At 38.8% G+C, this 22,790-nt stretch overlaps 2 protein-coding genes across 3 annotated transcripts in view; both read left to right on the top strand.

Annotated features, from left to right (window-relative positions):
* LOC115975553 (DNA mismatch repair protein MLH1) overlaps positions 1–22,790 on the top strand; it is a 52,997-nt gene that overhangs the window by 21,562 nt on the left and 8,645 nt on the right. For both annotated transcript variants that reach the window (XM_031096375.1, XM_031096376.1), the window contains 6 exons: positions 195–289; positions 389–497; positions 13,213–13,378; positions 19,323–19,484; positions 20,275–20,449; positions 21,888–22,051. In XM_031096375.1, coding sequence (XP_030952235.1) covers positions 195–289; positions 389–497; positions 13,213–13,378; positions 19,323–19,484; positions 20,275–20,449; positions 21,888–22,051 — 871 coding nt within the window. The remainder of the gene's footprint in view (positions 1–194; positions 290–388; positions 498–13,212; positions 13,379–19,322; positions 19,485–20,274; positions 20,450–21,887; positions 22,052–22,790) is intronic.
* LOC115975554 lies at positions 1,886–4,307 on the top strand. The gene has a single exon (XM_031096378.1). The coding sequence runs from the start codon at positions 2,461–2,463 to the stop codon at positions 4,252–4,254; it is 1,794 nt and encodes a 597-aa protein (XP_030952238.1). The 5' UTR covers positions 1,886–2,460; the 3' UTR covers positions 4,255–4,307.

Raw genomic sequence — 22,790 nt, 5'->3', positions numbered from 1 at the left:
GAGTCTAATGGTTTGGATTATAAAAAAAAAAAAAAATTCGAAGGAAAAGTGAATTATATCCATTTATCTTTTTAAATGCATATGGTATCATTATCAATTCAAATTTTCTGTTGAGGGAATTCTCCAACATGCATTGAATTGTAATTTCAGAAAGCGCTTGGAAGGTCTGTGTGTTAATAAATTTCCAATTTTAGGTCTTCTGTAAGACAAAGAAGGAACCAAAAGGAGACAGCAGATCTTACCAGCATTCAGGAGCTGATTAATGAAATTGATTGCAATTGTCATTCTGGTAAGAATTTTACACTTTTTTTTGTCTGTTATATGGAGGACCTTTTGTTCGAGTTTGGTAGATCTAGCCAATACTTCTCACTGATACATGTTTTTACAGGTCTACTGGATGTTGTAAGACACTGCTCGTACATTGGAATGGCAGATGATGTCTTGGCATTGCTTCAGCATGACACTCATCTCTATGTTGTAAATGTGGTGAACTTGAGGTAACAATTCTGTTGCTATATATTTTCTTGAATTTCATTGTAGTCAAAGACTATATCGATAAAACCATCTTTGCATATGATATATTCCGGCATTGTAGTTTTAGCACTTAGTTTGTTAGTTAATGAAGGTTTAATTTGTTTTTAATGAGACTTTCATGTCTGAATAAAAACTTTCAGTTGATGAGCTACTAAATTGTTGATTTCTAAAAGTGCCTTCTTCCTTTTGATTGCTTCCCCCTTCCTTTTTTTTTATTTAATCTGTCCCCCCCCACACCTCCCCTCCCTCCCAAAAAAAGGAAAAAAAAGAAAAGTAATATAACTTCATTGAAAAAAGAAAACAATAAAAACAAAAAAAACAAAAAACAAAGCACACAGGCAGTATACTAAGGAACTAGAAAAAACAGTGAAAACCATAAAGCAAAGAAAGAATAACTATCTAACAAATCTGTCAAAAAATTAAAAGTAAAAACACCTGAAGCATTTGTACACCCTAGAGAAGTTTGGAGAAAAAACAACTTCATATCATGAGTTGATCTCTCACATCCTTCAAAATTACGAGCATTCCTCTCCTGCCAAATACCCCACATAATACAATGAGGAATCATACTGCAAATCACCAAGGACTTACATCTGCTACATTCATATGACCAGCTTGCTAGAAGATCCACAACATGGCATGGCATAACCCAATGAACCCCAAATAAAGAAAATACCATATTCCACAACTCTCTAGCTACATGACAATGTAACAATAAATGATTAATGTACTCTCCATCCTTCTTGCACATGCAACACCAATCCAACACAACTACTCTGTTTTTACAAATTATCTGTAGTTAAATATGCCCCAAAGCTGTTGTCCACATGAAGAAACTAACCTTTGTTGGCACCTTCAGTCTCCATAAAGGTTTCCAAGGGAAAAAAGAATGGGTTGTAGGACACAAAACCTTATAAAAAGATATAACTTCAAAAAACCCACTGGCAGAAGGTTTCCAGCATCATTGATCCACTCCATTCCCTCTTGCCAAACCAGAATAAATCAAATCCAAAAAGGTGAACACCAACTCCAATTCCCAGTCTTGTACCGGATGAACAAAATTAACATTCCAATGGAAACCATTCCCTAAGGAAGATAAAAGCTTAGCCACAGAAGATTCCTTATTATTGGCAATACTGAATAATTCCGGAGAGACATCTTTTAAAGGTGTCCTCCCACACCAAGTATCAAACCAGAATTTGATATTGGCACCATCCCCCGCCTTAAAAGCAACAAGACTACAAAAACTGTTCCATCCCTTTCGGATATTCTTCCAAAGGCAAATGCCATAAGTCCCCTGCACACCATTAGAACGCTAACCCCAACACCCCCCCCCCCCCCCCAACCCCACATATTGCCATATTTAGCATCCACAGCTCTTCTCCATAAAGCATCTCTCGCCATATCAAAAAGCCACAACCATTTCCCAAGTATGGCCTTGTTAAAACGAATCAAATTCTTAATGCCTAGCCCCCCATTTTGAATTGGCTCATACACCTTTTTCCAACCAACCATATGATACTTGAACTCATCTCCCATCCCTCCCCACATAAAATCCTGCTGTAATTTTTCAACAGGACAAGCAATACTCCTCAGGATAGGAAACAAGGACAAAAAATAAGTAGGGAGACTAGACAAAGTACTCTTAATTAGCTTGAGTTGAGCCCCCTTTCCTCTTCCAGCCAACCAACCGTCTCTCCATTTTCTCTAGCACACCATTCCAGACTGCTTTAGCTTTGAACGTAGAGCTCAAGGGTAAACCCAAATATTTCATAGGCAATTAAGCTAATTTACAACTTAAAATACCAGCCAAGGCCTCCGCATTTAGAACATCACAAACTGGAACCAATTTAGATTTCCCCAAATTTCTTTTTCGTTGAATCTAAGACTTTCGAATTCTCAGTCGAGGAGGGAGGTACGTATTTCATGTTACGCATTTTTGAGCGAAGTCGGGATTCTCTCCGATCAGTTTTCATGGGCAGAGAAAGCGCTAAGCGATTGCTAGCTATTGTGGAGGATCTAATGTCTACTAAAACTCCCGGTAACTTTGCACGAACCTTTAGGGATAATGAGAAAGTTTATATTTTGCAATTGGGTTCCAATTCACACGGCAGTTTTTTAATGATCTCGGAACTCATCCATGGCCGTCGGAAAGGACTTCTCGTGGTCCCGGAAGGGAAAGCTAGTAGTGGGTGGCGAGGTTTTGGATTTCATCTAAGGAAAGCAATTGCACCTGGGACACTTGCAACCAAACAGCCTTTTTTCTCTGTCCTGAAACCGAGAGTGGAGGATCACAAAACTTTTCTGCTGGCAGCGGCGGAGGGTGATCGGAGAGAGGATAGTGGTAGCAGAAAAGGAAAGCAATTAATGCCGGAGTTTCAAATTTCAACCGAATCAATCTTGAGCAATAAGAGCCACGATATACGCGTTTTGAATGCTGGGAAGAAACAAGCTATATCTAAGGCTGAATTGTCGGTTGAGATTACAGAGAGCAACAGCTGTATCAATGACTCACCTTTAACGTTGGATGTTGGCCTGAGATTGAAGCGTGGGCCAGATGGTGAGTGGGAGGTAATGTGGTCCAAAGTCAAGGAAGTGGGCCGCATAGAAAAACCCAAAGACAAAAACTTTAAGCCCGTTAGCCATTTTAAACCCACAGCTCCCTTCAATGCAAAGCCCAAATTTGATCCCAAGCCCATCAAAGTCTGGAGGCCCAAACCAAAACAAACACTTCAAAGCAGCGAGACTCACCCACGTCATTTGATTTCTGCTTCGAAGAGCTCAGTCAGCGATCCTCGCAGAGGCGTTGTGGACTCTACGTCGGAACTTCCTCAAGCTGACTCCCAAAGCTTGTTGAGGCTAGCCCAGTCGATGACAGCCTCTGACGGTGCCGGTAGTGACTTTATCGGTGCCGGTAGTGACTTTATCGGCGCCGATGAGCCCGATAATGAGATTCTCGGCTCCGATGAATCTGATACAGCTTTTCTCAGCTCCGATGAGTCCGATGAGTCAGCAAACACCTTCGATGGTGAAGAGAAATTGCACCAAGACATCCGTTTGATACTTCAGGAGAATTCCGGCAATGTTAGCAAGAAATGGGGGAACTCAGATCAGTGGGTGCTTGAACTTCGAGATGGAAGAAGAGTGGCGGTTCCGATTCAAATTTCTCTGCCTCCAGGTGAAGTCACAGAGGTATTGGAAGAGCAAACCCGATTGGCCTTGGTCCCCTTGAAGTGTTCAGATGTTGTGGAGGTGTCATCAGACCAAGTTGATGAGAATGAAGTACTTGTGGAGGATTGGGTCTCAGACACTTCAGAGTCTTCTGAGCTACCTAATGTAGAGGGTTTGTCGCCTCTAAGTGTGGAACCACTGGCCTTTTCTCTACCTCTGGCAATTGAAGGGCAAGAAGTGTTGGGTCTGGAGAATCCAATGAGGGGAGAAGCTTACTCTGAGTGGGTCCAAAGCAGATTTAAAGGGTTTGATAATTTCCTGGGCACGTCCCTAAAAGGTTTGGAAAATCAAGCAACCACCTTTTTATTGGCTGTTGAGGCTGAATTACACTGTAGGGCTGCTTTGGAAAAAAAAGCACGTAATTTGAAGAGTTCTGGAGTGAAAGGTATTAGAGAGCTGAAGGGTCTTTTCAGCTCGATTAATTATGGTTCTACTTCAACTAGGCGCAGTGGTATTAATAGGGAGCGGGCTCTCTCTATTCCTAAATGAATCTGAAGATGATTTCTTGGAATGTCAGAGGATTGAATGAGGCTGGGAAGAGACTTCAGATTCGTAATTTGTTGCGTGCATGGAGACCTGATATTGTCTGTTTGCAGGAGACTAAACTTGAATGGATTACTAGAGGAGTAGTCAGAAGTATATGGAGTTGTCCATATGTAGACTGGTTGTACTTGGGTTCAGAAGGTGCTTCTGGAGGTATTGTATTGATGTGGGATCGGAGGGCAGTGGAAAAGGTGGAAGAAGCAGTAGGGCGCTTTTCTGTTTCATGCAGATTTAAAAACATAGGCGATCAATTTGAGTGGACTTTTACAGGTTTATATGGGCCAAATTCGAACAAGAGGCGTAGGAAGATGTGGGAGGAACTGACAGGGCTGATTAGTTGGTGGGATGTGCCATGGTGCCTAGGAGGTGACTTTAATATAATTCGTTTTCCATCGGAGAGATTAGGGGCTACAACTAGTACTCGGGCTATGTATGAATTTTCGGATTTTATCTCTCTTCATGGGCTGATGGATATACCTATGGAAGGAGGCCTTTATACTTGGTCCAACAATTTCTCTGCCTCTAGAATGACCGGTTTCTTTTCTCTCCACTTTTGGCGGATCATTTCACTCTATTTGCTCAAAGAAGGTTGTCTAAGATACTTTCAGACCACTACCCAATTCTGCTGGAAGGGGGGAGTCATCGGAGAGGTAGAACTCCTTTTCGTTTTGAAAATATGTGGTTGAAGGCGGAAAATTTTGTGGATAAAGTGAAAACTTGGTGGGCATCCTATTTGTTTCAAGGCAACCCGAGTTTTATACTAGCTAAGAAGTTGGCAGCCTTGAAGTTGGACCTAAAAAAATGGAATGAAACAGAGTTTGGCAATGTCACTTTAAAGAAACAGTTGTTATGGAACAAATTGAATGACTTGGATGTTAGAGAGGAGACTCAACCTTTAATAGCTGAGGAGAAGTTAGAACAAGTTAATCTCCGTACCGAGATTGAAAAGCTTACTCTTTTAGAAGAAATTAGTTGGAGGCAGAAGTCTAGGATGCTTCACTTGAGGGAGGGGGACGCAAGTACAAAATTTTTTCATAGAATGGCTAATTCCAATCGAAGAAATAATGGTATTGAGAGCCTTATGGTTGATGGAACCTTGTCTTCTGATCAAGGTATGATTGCTGATTGTATTACTCAATTCTTTATGAATTTATACTCGGAGCAGCAAGTTGTTCGACCTTTTCCAGAAGTCTTGGTATTTCCTAGGATATCCGGTGATAATGCTGATTGGCTAGATAGACCCTTTGAGGAGGCAGAAATTTTTGATGTCATACAGAATTTTAATGGTGACAAAGCTCCTGGACCTGATGGGTTTCCAATGGCCTTCTTCCAAGCATGTTGGGGTATTCTCAAAACTGATATTATGGCTGTATTTCACCATTTTTTTGCTAAAGGTCAGTTTGAGAAAATCTTAAATGCAACGTTCATCACTCTTATCCCTAAAAAAAATCCAGCAATTGAAGTCAAGGATTTTCGCCCCATTAGTCTTGTTGTGGGGGTTTATAAAATCATTGCTAAGGTCTTAGCCACCAGACTTCGCACGGTCATGGAAGATATAATTTCTCCTTCTCAAAATGCATTTGTGAGGAACAGGCAGATTCTTGACCCTGTGCTTATTGCTAACGAATGCCTCGACAGTAGAGTGAAAACTGGTTTGCCAGGGATACTTTGCAAATTAGATGTTGAGAAGGCTTTTGATCATGTCAACTGGGGTTTTCTTATGCAGTTACTAGAACGGAGTGGGTTCTCTGCTAAATGGAGGCAGTGGATTTTCTTTTGTATATCTACTGTTCGATTCTCTATATTGATAAATGGCACTCCTTGTGGGTTTTTTGAGAGCTCCAAGGGGTTGAGACAAGGTGACCCATTGTCCCCTTTGTTGTTTGTCTTGGTGATGGAAGCCCTTGGGAGAATGTTGGATAAGGCTGTCCATGATGGTCGCATGCCAGGTTTTGATGTGGGTCGTTTAGAGGGAAGATCTTTGGAGGTGTCTCATTTGCTCTTTGCGGACGACACTTTAATTTTTTGTGATGCTGATTTGAATAAGGTTTTGTTTCTTCGTATGATTCTCATTTGGTTTGAGGCGGTTTCTGGTCTGAAGATAAATTTGGGCAAGTCAGAGCTAGTTCCTATTGGTATGGTGCATAATCTTGACTTATTGTTGAATGTCCTTGGTTGTAAACAAGGTACCCTTCCAATGAAATATTTGGGCCTTCCTTTGGGAGCTAAATGTAAGGATAAATCAATTTGGAACCCAATTCTGGAGAAGATAGAATGGAGATTAGCAGGATGGAAACGTTTGTACTTATCCAAGGGAGGTAGAGTCACTTTAATTAAAAGCACTCTATCTAACTTACCCACATATTTTCTATCTTTATTTCCTATTCTTGCTTCTGTGGCTAACAGAATTGAGAAACTTCAGAGGGATTTTTTATGGGGTGGCATTGGTGATGAACCAAAATTCCATTTGGTCAAATGGGCTACTGTTTGCACTCCCATTGCTTCGGGTGGTTTAGGGATAAGAAAGGTAAGACTTTTTAATGAAGCTCTACTTGGGAAGTGGCTATGGAGTTTTGGGATGGAGAGGGCTGCTCTTTAGAGGCAAGTGATAGCTGTGAAATATGGTTGTGAATGGGGTAGTTGGTGTACTAGGCCTACTAACGGTCCATATGGTGTTGGCTTGTGGAAAAATATTAGTCGGGGATGGCCTACTTTCTCTCGACACATTCTATATGAGATTGGGGATGGGTCTAGGGTGAAATTTTGGCAAGACCGTTGGTGTGGTGAAACTTCTCTTGCAGTTAGCTATCCTGAATTGTTTAGATTCTGCCGAGATCAAGAGGTTAGTGTGGCTGAGGTTATGAAGTTTGATAACGGAATCCTGTTTTGGGATGTAAGTTTCTTTAGGGGTGTGCATGCTCGGGAACTAGAGGCACTGGCCAGTTTCATGGATACCATATATGGTGTGTCGGTTAGAGGGCTTGGTGAGGATAAAATGTGCTGGAAATCTGTTAGAGATAAGGGCTTCACAGTTAGGGATTATTACAATCTCTTAGTGGGCCCTAATGACTATTGTTTTCCTTGGAAAAGCATTTGGAAGCAGAAGATTCCTTCTCGAGTAGCTTTCTTTGTTTGGACTGTTGCTTTAGGGAAATGCTTAACGATTGACAATTTACGAAGAAGGAAGGTTTGGATATTAAACTGGTGCTACATGTGCAAGTGTAATGGGGAATCGGTTGATCATCTTTTTCTTCATTGTCCGGTTGCAATGGATATGTGGGCTATGGTGTTCGGGTTGTTTGGAGTGAGTTGGGTTATGCCGCAATATGTAGTGGGGCTTCTAGCATGTTGGCAAGGTAGTTTTGGCCGTCATCGAAATGGGTATATATGGCTTATGATTCCCCATTGCTTATTGTGGTGCCTTTGGAGGGAGAGAAATAGTCGGTGCTTTGAAGATAAGGAGAGATCCATATCAGATTTGAAGCAATTTTTCTTTAGAACATTAATGGATTGGTTGGCTGCTTTGCGGAACCAATCCTTTCCTTCCTTTCTTGATTTCTTAGATTCTTGTAATTTTTGTTCTTGATTGTTTGAACCCTTGTACACTCCCTGTGTACTAGGGTGTTCCATTTTTTGAGATCAATAAACTTTTACTTATCAAAAAAAAATAATCTGAAACCATAAAAAAACTGCTTTCAAGTGTCAAAATTGCTCTGGATCTGCCCCACAAATAGATCAAAGTGTCATCTGCAAAGAGAAGATCTGAGATAACTATCTGTCTACCAGGACCACCACCAACTGAAAACCTAGAGATGTAATTGCCTCACCCCACTTTCTCCAACATTCAACTAAGCGCCTCCATAACAATAATAAAGAGTGGAGGGGACAGTGGGTCTCCCTATCATAATCCTCTCGAGCTATGAAAGAAGCCAGATAGGCTGCCATTCACAAGCATTGAGAAACGAACCGTAGAAATACACGAAAAAATCCACTGCTTCCACTTAGGGCCAAAACCACATCTTTGAAGCAAAAAAATCAAAAAATTCCAATGTGATATTAAGCCTTCTCCATATCTAACTTACATAAAACCCTTGGCATACCAGACCTAAGATGACTATCTAGGCACTCATTAGCAATTAACACGGAGTCCAAAATTTGTCTTTTGCTGACGAAAGCATTTTGAGGTTCCGACACCACCTTATTTAGCACCAGACTTAGTCTGTTCACCATAATTTTTGACAGAATTTTGTATAGCCCTGTTATGAGACTGATAGGCCAAAAATCCTTTATCTCAACTGCTCTAGGTTTTTTTGGAATAAGAGAAATAAAAGTGGCATTGATACTCTTCTCAAAGGATCCATGTGGATGAAAAAAATGAAATAACTGCATAACAACAGCCTTTAAAATCCCCCAACAATGTTGATAAAATTCCATAGCGAACCCATTTGAACCTGGAGCCTTATCACCATTCATATTGGAAATCGCCTCAAAAAGCTCATCCTCCGAAAAATTTCTTTCTAGCCAGCAAGACTCCTCATTCTCCAGAACTGAAAAACCTAGAACTGAAAAAGCTAAACCATCCAATGGAGGTCGTCAAATTCCCAGCACTGAGAATAAAGCCTCATAAGAGTTTACTATCTTCTCTTTGATAGCAGCCTGGTTAGTAATCTCATCCCCTTCCACCACTAGCTTCCCAATGGTGTTATTGCAATGATGGGAATTTGCAAGCCTATGAAATTTTTTTGTATTTTAATCCCCTTCCTTCACACACACAGAAACCGAGATTTTTATTGCCAACTAATTTCCTCCATTTGCATAATTTTCTCAAGCTTTGCTCTGGCCTGTACACGTAGTTTTTTTTTATTACCAAACAGAGGTCTAGACTCCTCAATTGCATCCAAAGTTGTAATACTGTCTAGCAAAGAATTTATTTTCTTAGCAATGTTACCAAACTCTTCTAGGTTCCACTTTTTCAAGTTGAGTTTGAGGGCCTTCAATTTATTAGCCAAAATAAACTGGGTGTGCCTTGAAATTGATAAGATTCCTGCTAGCCTTTAACACTGTCCGTAAAACCTTCAAACTTTAACCACATATTTTCAAATGAAATAGACTCTTACCTCATTGTAGAGAACCACACTACTTATCAAAAACTTGAGGGGGACGCCTCTGAGATATCATAGAAAAATGCTCCTCCAAAGTCAAAGTAAATAAGAATCTGTCCAGGCGGGAATGAGAGTTTGTATTAGACCAAGTGAACTGACCTCCCTTCATATGAATATCCATCAAACCATGGGAGGAAATAAAATCATAGAAGTCTCTCATAGTAGAAGCAAATGCCTCTGCTTCCAACCTCTCACTTGGGAAGCGAACTACATTAAAATCTCCCCCCACACACCACGGCACAGACCACCAACTGAAAACCCTGGCTAACTCCTCCCAAAGGAATCTCCCATCTGTCATAGATTTTGGTCCATAAATTCCAGTGAAAGCCCATTCAAACCCAGAAGACAGAATTCTGAATTTACCACACTGAATAATCTCCCGCCACTTCATCCAACTTTTCCAGAACCCTTTTATCCCACATAAGCAACATACCTCCAGAGTCCAGAAGCCCACCCACAAATAACAAGTCCACACAGGGACTACCCCACAAGCTCCTTATCATCCCTCTAGTAACATACTCTTAACTTCGTTTCTTGAAGACATACAAGGTCTGCTTTCCACTGCTTGTGCAGATTTTTAACTCTCAACCTTTTTGAAAAATCATTCAATCCTCTTACATTCCATGATAAAAGCTTTAGATTCATAACTTTGACCTCACCCTCCCACTCTTAGTTGTCCTTCTGTTGGAACACCCCACATTTATAATTTACGTTGGAAATTAGATTCTTCAATTCCCTATACCCCCTTACCTCTGTATTACCTTTAATTTTTCCAGGGCTAATCCCTTCACTGGCATCCTTTAAATTCACCTCCGTGGCACTCATCAACTCCATGATAGCCTCCTCAAAACCATTAACCTTTACCCCCATGTACTTCCCAAACCCATTGGAATCTTTTCATAAATAACCCAGCTGGAACATTGTTGCTGCTCTGTATTATTTCCATTCTCGAATATCAAATTACTTTTCTCATTGGCACCAGGTATACTCATCATCAGTGGCTCAACCCACATAGAATCATTGTCTCCCTGCCCAAATATAGCCAACTCATTATTCAGCACCTCACTAAGACATAGACTACTCATATCATCATCGATATTCGATATCCTCCATGAGACCCTCTTCATATCAGCCCAGTCATCAGACCCAGCTGGCAGCCTACCCGCCTCTATTTCTGTGTTCCCCCTTTCTTACTTCTCAATTCCAGCCATTATAGGAAGAAGGAGAGTTGATGATGACTCCGATAGACTTCCCCGATAAGAGAAAGGAAGGATTAACTTCCTACTGTCGCGTAATTGCAGCAACCAAGAGTTGGAATCTCCGGAAATACAGCTGACTTCGATTGATGTGGGTGATCCAGATGGTTGCAGTGCCGCCGCCACCACTGATTCTGGAATTGTCTCTACCAACCCGACACACATCTTCATATTGTTCTCCTTAATTCCCAAAATATCATCCTCCTTAGCTTTATAATCTGACTGTATTTGCGGGGCTGATTGAGTGGACCCATGTATAAGTGAGCCCACCTCTTGAGTCAACTTTTGTCTCCAAACCCATTTAGTAGGCTGGTTTGTTCTTGTGTTTGTAAACTGATTTGTGGATGGGCTCAATATTTTATTTGGCTTTGAGTTGGGCTTCAAAAACTTTAGCCCATCAGAATTGGTTGGGCTTGACACGCCAGCCTCCTCCACTCCAGCCCATTTAACCACCCCCTTCCCATCCTGCCATTTTTTCAAGAAAAGTGCTACATCCACAATATTTTCACAACAAATCCTAAGTGGCAAGTTGTTACAGGTTTTTAATTTGAATTTACCACTGAAATTACTTCATTGCCCATCAGTAACAGTCCATAACATTCTATCACCTAGGATTTGTTGTGAAAGTGTTGTTAAAATTTTGTGGACATAAAATTTCTTTTTTTCAAAAAAAAATTTACAACTTTATTCAAATCCCCAATATCTTGCTTCAAAAAAAAGTTGCAGTTTCCTTCCCTATTGCTGCTGTTTTAATAGTATCCTCAATATCTCACTCCAATAAATTAGTAGTTTCCTTCCTTATTACCGCTGTTTTAATACTGCCATTAATCATGACATCTCTGAAGGATTGTATTTCCCCCAAAGAGCGTGATTGGTGCCAATCCGTCATGATGGGTTTTCCCAGATTTGACTGAACAACAGAATCCACCACTGAAGGTTGTTTTCCTTTTGCCTCCGTGGCTACCAACCCATTAAGAGTCTAGTTTAAAACCCCTCCATTCCCCTCGCTGTCAGCCCTCCGGTATAACCACTGATTCCTTATTATTCATAGCCCCATATTCCGAAACTGTAATATACATGCCCCTAGATTTCCTGTGCTTTGGAAACATCATAGCCTTACCCACTTCTCAATGCATTTGAATAAAATTCTGATCCGGTGGCAACGCCAAGACTTCGGCCATTGAAGCACACAACCAATGTATCCCCTCTTTTTTTTTTTTTTTTGATAGGTAATATAAGAATTATTATTGATGAAAGTTGAAAAAGAAACATACAATGTGTTCATGAGTATGAACACAGCAAAGCACAAAACAGAACACAACAGAAAACAATCAAGAGACTAAACTAAGAGAAAAAAAAAACTGAACAATAGAAGAACATTCTGTAAAACCACAGCACCAAGACCAATCAAAAAGACTTCTCTAGCACAGGCCTATTAATTCAACTAATGACTTCTCAGAATCTTCAAAGGACTGATGATTACGCTCCATCCATGCAGTCCACATCAAACATCCTGGAATTAAGTTCCAAATATCTGAATCATGTTTCCCAAGCCAATGATTCCAACAAAATAATAATTCCCCTCTTTGCCCAATAAAACGTTATTCATACTCTTTTTTCCCCTTTTAATGATTTTTAATTTATAATCTTCAATTTATAACTGTTCACCTCATACAATAAAATAAATTCAAAAAATTTGGATTCACCTTGAAACAATTTTCTGCCTCTACTTGTTTAAATCTACAATACTTTATTTATATGTAAAAAGAATGTATATTGTTTATAATACAAGACTCCTTTAGGTGATTATTTACCCCCGGTATACTTGGGTGATACATTTTCCTTTAGGTGATTATTTACCCCAGTATACTTGGGTGACTTATTTTCCTGATTTATATAGTTTTATTACCTATCAATATGTGTGAGTGTGTGTGTGTGTGTATAAGACTCCTTTAGGTGCTAATTGAAAGATATATTAAAATACCAAGAACACACATTTTGGACCAGAGCTTTAGGGGCCGTTTGGTAGCGTTGTTCTAGTAATGTTGTTTGTATTTTTTGGAAATACGTGTGGGTGAAAAAGTGTGTGGAAATGCATGTAATGTTGTTTAAAAACTGAAAACATGTGTTTAAACACATGTACCAAATGACCCCTTAGTTTTGCAGTATGCATTTTATCAATACACTTTAGCCACTGATATTCTGCGGCATAAAAAACTATTTGCTGATGTACTTGATTCTGATTCTGATTCTGAAGAATCAACTTTCCCATTCCATCCTATTATCAAGTTTTGTTTCTTATTAAAAATAAATAAATAAGAATCAACTTTTGCATTTCTTTTACTGAGTTACTGTTGTAGTTATTATTATTATTATTCATTGGTGTTGGAAGCACTAGGTGCTAGATATGTGATTTCCATGCCTCCCTGAATTTTTTATCTGTTATATAATTTACCTGACTTTTCTATGTTTCTATACACGGACAGCAAAGAGCTTATGTACCAGCAAGTTCTGCGCCGGTTTTCCCATTTTAATGCAATACAATTAAGTGATCCGGCCCCTTTGTCTGAGTTGATTATGTTGGCATTGAAAGAAGAGGATTTGGATCCTGAATGCAATGAGAATGATGACTTAATAGAGAAAATTACAGAAGTAACTTACACTCTCTTTAGATCTACTATGTTTTATGCTCATTATCTCCCTCCCTCTCTCTCTCTCTCTCTCTCTCTTTGCTTCAATAAATTTGCCACCAAATTCTTTGAAACATTTGATTCCATATCAATTGTCTGTCACAAAGGGATTAACGTAGTTCAGCTTAATGGCCTATGTCCATAATGGGAAAACCCTAAGTGTGACGCAGGACAACTAGAACAAAATGAAACAATAGGAAATAAAGGGATATGACCTAAAAGTCAGCACTTAAGCCTGGCTTGGAGTCAGCACCAAGTGGGAAAACCGCTAGGAGTCAGCACTTAGGGTGGAATTGGAGTTAGCACTAGACCAATGAGACCAAAATGCTATTTTTTTTTTCATTTAATCAAACTATCAACTAACTCGTAAAGGAGTACAATAGTTTGCTTATAAAGGATTACTAAATCCTAGTTCTAATTGGCGTAGGAAACCCTAATTATCTTATTACAAAATTTAACCTTGCTTCCAAATATTATACATTGATAGCCTAATAAACTATTAGGACCTAAAACATAAAAATACAATTGACTTATAAACATAAATAATACTAAATAAAAATTTTCTTGCATCTCCCGCATTAGAGTGACTACATCTTTACTATACAGAATTGTGTGTATTACAGTGATCCCAATGAAGGGTAGATATAGTATACTAACCTAAGTTAAAACACAAATCAACCTTAGGACTGTGGTACGTCAGGATTGCAGTACAAGTGTTGCAGTACTAGTGCAATGAATGTAGACTAATATCTTTAACAAATATCACTTGTTTATCTTTTGGGAATGTCACTTGAAGGTATCTCTTTTTGGGCTGTCAAGTTCACTTGTTTCTGCTCTCTCTTTTGACCAGTGCTATATCATTCAATCAAGTGTTTTAGCACTAGTGCAGTGAATCTGGAGTAATTTCTCAAGACTACTGATTAGTGACCCTTGAAGTAATTTGAATGATGTTAGAAATAATGTATTGAACTATTTAAATTTTCTGCTATGGTTTTCTTGGGAGTGCTAATATTTTTGATTATTGAATATAGTTATGTTTATATGATATATTAGATGTTTAGACTCGTCGAGGATGGTTTGCTACAAAATCCCTGGTTTAGATTGTTGCTCTATTGGCATTAAGCCTGGTGTTGATTTGGCAAGTCATGTATCTGGACATTATGGATTTGGTTTGTGAGATCTACAATGTCTATAGAGTATTTCTCAATCATAGAGTAAGAGTCTTTTGAGGATGTGAGCTCTCTTCCAGATTTAGGAGAATATTAGAAAAAGGAGGGAAACCATTTCTATTTACTTGAATGTTTTCATTATTAACTTTTAATTATTATTAGGGATAATTACACATAACCCACCTGTGGTTTGAGCTAAAATCACTTTGCCTACCCGTGGTTTGAAAAGTATCACTTAACCCACCTGTGGTATGTTTCCGTCAATCTTCGTAACCCATCTCAAGCTCAGCCGTTACAAAAACACCTCTTAACCCCAAAACACAACATAACGCGAATCAAAACACCAAAAACTCAGAAACTTTTCGAGAGAGAGACTTGTGGTGATATCAACGTATTCTTCATGGTTTGGAGTGTCTAGAGGGGGAGAAAACATAAGTTTTGCAACATCGAAGCTAGGGAAGGTAGTTTCAGTAAAAAAAATCAAGGTATTTGTGTCTGTTCTCGATTTAGGGTTTTAGATTTTGTTCAAGTGCCAAAACAAAAAATAGCACAAAAATGAAAGAAAAACAAGATCAAAAGGGAGAGCTTTGTGAAAATTAATATTTGGACCCTATATTCAAAACTCCTAATTTCACCTCTCCCTGTAATCAAAACTCGTATATTTGGACCCTATATTCTAAAGAGCCCCTTTGTTTTCACCTCTCCCTGTATTCAAAACCCCGATGGAGTAAACCGCAACCGGCATAAGAGCCTTGAGCATTTGGATGAAGGAGACAGAGAGGTAGATGTAGGTGGAGTTAAGAGAACCAGAGGGAAAGGGAGTACAGAGCTCCAATGGGTACCATAGATTTGAGGTAAAGGTCACAAGTCATGGTGGAGAGAGTTTGACCAAATAGGGGACCTTTTGTGGAAGGTCTGGAGTTTGACCAAATAGGGGAGTCAGAGAGAGTTTGGTTGGAGAGGAGGTTTGAGAAAGATGAGATTCTTTCAGTGATTAGAGATATGGAAGGGGATAAAGACCCAGGTTCAGATGGTTTTTCTATGGCTTTTTTCCATCATTGCTGGAGGGTAGTAGAAAGAGATGTTTTGGCAGTCTTTGAAGAGTTCTATCAGCATTGTAAGTTTGAGAAATCTCTTAATGCTACTTTTATAGCTTTGATTCCTAAGAAAAATGGTGCCTCCAACATTCGTGATTTCAGACCTATTAGTTTGGTGGGGAGTTTATATAAAATTTTGGCCAAGGTCTTGGCTAATAGATTGAAAATGGTGTTAGATCAATTGATATCTGAATCTCAAAATAGTTTTGTGGGAGGTAGGCAAATCCTCGATTCAGTTCTTATTGCCAATGAGTGTGTTGATAGCAGATTGAAGAGTAAGATTTCGGGGGTGATTTGTAAGTTAGATATTGAGAAAGCTTATGATAATGTGAATTGGGAGGCGCTTCTGAAGTTGTTGAAGAAAATGGGCTTTGGGGAGAAATGGTGTAGCTGGATTCGTACTTGTATCTCGACAGTGCAGTTCTCTGTTTTGGTTAATGGGTCTCCAGCTGATTTCTTTGGCAGTTCTAGAGGATTGAGACAAGGTGATCCACTGTCTCCCTTGTTATTTTTAGTTGTGATGGAGGTGTTTAGTAGGATGGTGAAGAGAATGGAGGGGGCAGGTTTACTTAGTGGTTTTAAGGCAGATGGTAGGAGGGGTAGAGGGGAATGCGTTTCCCACTTGCTGTTTGCGGATGATACTATTTTGTTTTGCGATGCAGAGGTGGAGCAAATCCTTCATGTTCGGCTGCTGCTTCTTGGTTTTCAGGCTGTGACTGGTTTGAAGGTTAACGTAGCTAAAAGTGAGATTGTTCCTATAGGGGAGGTAAATAATATGCAGGCTTTGGCAGAGTTTTTGGGTTGCAGGATTGGGGCCTTACCAATGACGTATCTTGGTATGCCGTTAGGAGTGTCCCATAAATCCCCTTCTATTTGGAACCCTATTTTGGAGAAAATTAAACGGAAGCTAGCAGGGTGGAAGAAGTTGTATTTATCTAAAGGTGGTAGGTTGACACTGCTTAAAAGTACGCTTTCTAGTCTTCCCACCTATTTCTTATCTTTGTTCACCATTCCTACACATGTGGCCAACAAAATTGAGAAGCTTCAAAGGGACTTCCTGTGGGGTGATTCTAAGATTCATTTATTGAGTTGGGATAAGGTTTGTTTGCCTATTGCTAACGGTGGTTTGGGTATTAGGAAACTGACCACTTTCAATAAAGCCTTACTGGGAAAGTGGCTTTGGCGTTTTGGGATTGAGGAGAATAGGCTTTGGAGGAGGGTGGTAGCTTTGAAATTTGGGGAAGAATGGGCGGGGTGGACCTCTAAGTTGGTAAGGGGTGTTCATGGGTGTGGTTTGTGGAGAAGTATCCGGATGGGTTGGGAAGTTTTTAACAAATATGTCCAGTATAAGGTGGGGGTGGGGGATAGAGTGAAATTTTGGTCAGATAGGTGGTGCGGAGATCTCCCTCTCCTTTCGGCTTTTCCAACCTTGTACAATTTTGCTGCAAACAAAGAGGCATCCGTAGAATCATCTCTGATATGTCAAGGAGCAGGGGATAGGAGAACTTGGGATGTTCGTTTCATTCGGGATCCTAATGATTGGGAGGCAGATGTGGTGGATGATTTCTTTCGATTCTTGGCTTCCTATGTTCCTTCTGTGACTGATGGTGATCGTTTGAGATGGATCTTGACAAAAAATGGAGATTTCACTATCCGCTCATATTATCATAAGTTACATGGCTCTTCTTCCATTGCTTTTCCTTGGAAAGGTATTTGGAAGGTAAAGGCTCCTCGGCGTGTCTCTTTCTTTGTTTGGACAGCCGCTTGGAATAGGACCCTCACAGGAGATATCTTAAGTCTCAGGGGCTTTGATTTTGTTGACTGGTGCATTATGTGTCGTTGTTGCGGTGAGACAGTGGATTATTTGTTGTTACATTGTGGAAAGGCTTATCGGCTATGGTGTTTTGTCTTTAGGACTTTTGGGATTTCTTGGGTTGGTGGAATTGGTTGGGAAAGCATTCATCTAACATTTGGAATCTAGTTCCGCTTTGTTTGATGTGGTGCATTTGGAAGGAACGCAATCGGCGGACGTTTGAGGATCTGGAAAGATCTGAAGACCAGCTGCTTGCTCTCTTCACTGGTTCCCTTTTTGATTGGGCTAGGGCTTGGGGACTCACTTCTAGTGGCTCTATTCCTTTTTTCCTTAGCTCTCTTTTTCTCTGTAATTAATGCTTTTTTGTTTTTCTTTTTGTTTCTTTTCATTTTTGTTCTTTTGTTTTGCTGGTGTTTTTTTGGCATCTAGCAGTTTTTTGAATATATTTTTCTTACCTATCAAAAAAAAAAAAAAAAGTCATGGTGGATGGGAGTTCCACGACCTTGAAAACTTTGACGAGAACTGGGTTTTTGATTTTTTGGAACTGGGTTTTTTGATTTTTAGGAACTGGGTTTTTAGGATGGGTACTTTGATTTTTAGGAACTGGGGTTTTTTTTTTTTGTTTTTTGGTTGAAAAATATTCATTTTTGTGCCCCCTGCTTATTGTATAATGGAAGCTGTGAGGAAGAGGCATCATAATTCTGCGGCTACTGCAGCAGCTGTAGGACTGATTCCAAGTCTTCTTCTGTGTGATCATATACCTCTAGATTTGCATCCTTTGGCACAGGATTTTCAAAATCAGAAGCAATATAGCTGCTTTCTTCACCTTCATCGCAGGTTGCCACTTCAGTTTTCTCATCCATTTTTTTTCTTTAAGCGACAGAGGACAAAGGCTCTCTGGTGAGGAAGAGTTACTGTTGGTTGATACTAGTGCATAACCCAACTGGTCCTGACCCCATCACGAACACGACCTCTATGGAACACTAGAGTCTTCTTTGTACCAATCACATTGTCGGTGCCTTTGTCGGTACCCATTTCAGATCGTGGTCAGTTATAGTGATTTTGGGACAAAAGCAATTGTGGGTTTGGTTTAGAAATTTGAGATCTTGTGAAGTTTTTGTTGGATTGGGGGTTATACTATCTATAAAAAAGTGGTTAAAGATGATGTCTAGATTGTACACCAATACCACTTTTTGATCTTGTTTCTCTTTTATTTTTGTGCTATTTTTTGTTTTGAGAGGAGAGAGATATAAAATTTGAGAAAAAATACATGTTTACCCCTGATTTTAACAGAGGTGGGTTACGGAAAACAAACGGAACATAGCACAGGTAGGTTAAGTGATACTTTTTAAATCACGGATAGGCAAAGTGATTTTCGCCCAAACCACAGGTGGGTTTAGTGTAATTACCTCTTATTATTATTATTTTTTATCATCTGAATACTCTTTTCCTTGCACTATAATTGATTTTAGGTCTTGATGAACCATGAATACTGTGGCTGCTTCTCCCCCTGATGCCATAGGGAGATCAAGTCACAGGTCTAGTAAATGGTTCAATCTCAAGAGAATATAACGTTCTGTGATCACAAGAAAATAGCCAGTAGTAATATGCTCCCCTGTTACTACCCTTTGTTGTCCTACACAAATTAAAGAGGTTCATACCCTTTTTACCTAGTTTGCATGGCACTGATGACTCTTATATTAATCAAGAATGCTGGTAGAACATTTTTAGCATAGATTTCGTAGTGGTTTCTACAAGAAAATTTCTCTTTTCATTAGCCATATTTGATTAACTTTCAACTGATATTGTCCTTTGATGCTTCACCAGATGAATACTGAATTGCTCAAGCAAAAGGCTGAAATGTTGGAGGAGTATTTCAGCATTCATGTTGATGTACATGGGAATTTGTCTAGAATTCCAGTCATACTTGACCAGTACACACCTGACATGGATCGTGTTCCTGAATTTGTACTTTGTTTGGGCAATGATGTAGGTTCTAAAGTTTATAGTTGCTTATTCTTCTATGGTTTTAGTAAAATATTAATCTTTTGTATGATGATTCTTGATCTGAAAGGCATTTTCATTTTCTGCTCTGAGAATAATGTTACCTCACCACCCACACACTTGGAAATATGTACTAACACACATGTTCATGTATACAGACACATATGCGCTACACTTATACTCGATCAGTGTTTATAATACTTGTCTTGTGGAATATTTTTGGGGCTGGTATGCATATTGGTGAGATAATCTTATAATATATGGCTGTGAACAAATGGGGACTAATTCCACTATTACCTAGGGGAGCTCACTTATATAGTGTTTATTATTGAAGTGCTCACTGAATCATTTAGTATTTATTCTTAATTTTTTCGACATTATACAGATAGTTTCTTTCTTTCTTCATTTTTTACTAAGTTTGCTCTGTCTGTGTCATTTAAAAATAGTTTGATATCACTCTTACCTTTTCTTGGAGTATGTGGAGGTAGATTAGGGATGCATAGTGCATGGAATAATGGAGGGTTTTTTTCTTTTATTTTCCTTTTTTGTTATTGTTTAACCTTTTTAATAAAGCCTCTGAGTGATGATCAGGAAAATGTCTAATGCTTCTCTAACACCTTGGACACTTAGCTGACCTTATTTTGTCATTTGATGCCGGCTGCAAGACTTAGATTTCAATAGACAGGCCACTACTTTGCACAACTAATGCAATTGAAATGAGGCTATTGGGTACTCCTGCATCAGTTTGGCTTACTATGACTTTTTTTGTTTGCAGGTTGACTGGGAGGATGAAAAAATGTGCTTTCAAGTAATTTCAGCTGCTCTAGGAAACTTCTATGCGATGCATCCTCCTATGTTACCTAACCCATCAGGTGATGGTTTGCAGTACTACAAAAAGAGAAAACCTCTCAGGAATCCTGAAGATGAAGAAAACACCTCTAACAATATTGGTATGACTGTTCACTGCTGGGTTTTCTTAGCGTGTCTTTTTTTTTTGTTCAAAATAACTAAACATTTTATTTTATAACACTTTCGATTGTGTCACATTCCATAGTTTTTGAGAATTAGTTCCTTGTGGTTTTGACTATCCTTCCATATTTTTTGTTTGCTAAATAACTAAAAAGTTTTATTATATCTCATTATCGCCTATTTCAACCCAAGACCCCAGCATCACAATTCCATTTTTGTCTAAATTTCGAAGTAGGTATGCTTTGAGATGCGGTATTTCGTTAGTGAATCTTTCAAGGATGTAGCTTGTCACATGAGTCTGAATTTCATACTTCTGTATGTGAAAAGAAGTATAAATATTTCCATATACTAGGTGCTCGCTAATGAGCATGGTCTCACTTACTATGGTCGTGAGAAATAGTTCCTTGTTATATTACTTCTTCTCTCTCTCTCTTTGAGGTGTTAATGATGTGGTTGTGGTTTAGATGAAACATTTGACATATGCTTAATTTTTCCATTATTAGTTTGCTGAGCTTAGAGTGGTGTCATTATTTTATGCAATTTAATTTGTGGAGAGCAGCAGTAAAATTAATGTTTGTTTCATGTAAACCTTTGCTTATTATGGTGAGAGAGAAGTGAGCCTGGTAAAAAATTATCTTTTTGATTAGTAATAAAGATATTTTATTAAAAAAGGAGAAAAAAATATACAATATAAGAATCAAAGGAGTATACAGGTTGTATACCTTTAGATTTTTAGTTACAAAGCAAGTACTTTCAGGAGATCATGGAGTGTAGAAGGTCTATCAGATGTTAGGAACTCACTAGGTCCTAAGAGAATTCTATGGAAATGAATGGGTATGAATGAGAATTGAATTGATTCAAGGTAGTCGCCCTTCAAGAGAGCTTCTTTGCCGTTACCCTCTTACTCTTCAGAAAAACCCCTAAAAAAAGTTCTCTTCGTTGAAAAATATGATTTATAGCACAAAATTAGGTTAGGATCAATATATAGATTTTTCTAGAAGTTTGCCATGAAAGAATTCCCCTTAATTGTAGGAAATTCGGACCTATCCAAAACAGCTGGCAATGGTTTTTTTTTTTTTTCTTGAAACTCAATTTATTTATTTTTAAAATGTTTTAGGTTTACATTGAGAGAGATATAGTAAATATATAAATATTTTATATATATAAGAGATATAGTAAATCAATTGTTTTGTTTTTATCATCTGGATTAGGGACATAAGTGATGCAGTATCTAACTCAGCATTTATCAATAATTGGCTTTCTTTTTGGAATTAAAATTTCAACTTTACAATATCATTAGTCCAGTAAAACAAGGAAAATTTTCTTGCACAACCCCTCGTGGGGGCCATTACAACTTTCTGTTTTTTCTCCCCTTATCATATAGAGCTCCAATCTTATAGTGCTTTGTGGTGGTTCCAGAGGATGATGTCACAATTGAAGATGAAATGGAGCATGAACTACTTTCAGAGGCAGAGACTGCATGGGCCCAACGTGAATGGTCAATCCAGCATGTCTTATTTCCATCCATGAGACTCTTTTTCAAGCCACCTGCTTCCATGGCTACAAATGGAACCTTTGTGCAGGTAAGTTTTATCTCACAAAGGAGCATTCTATCAAATACTGCAAAGAAATCTTTATCTCTGATTCTATGGGGAAAAATGCCCACATAGCCCCTAAACTTTAGAGTAGTGGCCGAGACACCCTCTGAATTATTATATTGGCCAATTTACTCCTTAAACATTTCATACTTGCCAAATCAATACATCAGTTAGTTTTAACGTTAAAACATTAATGGAATAGGCATGTGAGACGCACATGACTTTAAAAGACAAACTCAATTCCAATAATTTGAAGCCCGATAGAAAGAAGAAAGAAGAGAGACTAGAGTGTTTGACCGGCAGAGCGGAGAGAGAGAGAGGGGGTAGAACCAGAACCTCATCTGCAAATTGAAAGTCCTACAATTATGGAACCAGCTGTTAAAGATCAACACAACAACACATAGCAGCAGTCCACAGATAATTATCAACACAGTAACAGATTGCAGCAAATTAAAATACAAATATTATTAGCTTATGTATATATTTAAATTTCAAACTCTATGTTTATCCAAAACTCTTCATATGTATCTGTACTGGACAACTCTGTAAATGAGTCAATTATAAATTTAAGAGCCTTAACCGTTTTATGGTAAGACAACTTGTTTTCAACATTTATATCAAAAAATAGCAAACCCATCTAGAATTCTAAAAAAAAAACCAAACCCTGTTAGAGCACATGTTACTCTCAAGCATTTCAAACAGTTGTATAGCATACTCAAAAGCA

This window comes from Quercus lobata, chromosome 2 (genome assembly GCF_001633185.2).
Source record: "Quercus lobata isolate SW786 chromosome 2, ValleyOak3.0 Primary Assembly, whole genome shotgun sequence".
Classification (NCBI taxonomy): domain Eukaryota; kingdom Viridiplantae; phylum Streptophyta; class Magnoliopsida; order Fagales; family Fagaceae; genus Quercus; species Quercus lobata.
The sequence above is the reverse complement of the archived record's forward strand: the minus strand, read 5'-3'. Positions and strand labels throughout refer to the sequence as shown.

Excerpts from the sequence above, each read along its gene's own strand:
- LOC115975554 (XM_031096378.1), top strand. The coding sequence starts at position 2,461 with ATGTTACGCATTTTTGAGCGAAGTCGGGATTCTCTCCGATCAGTTTTC.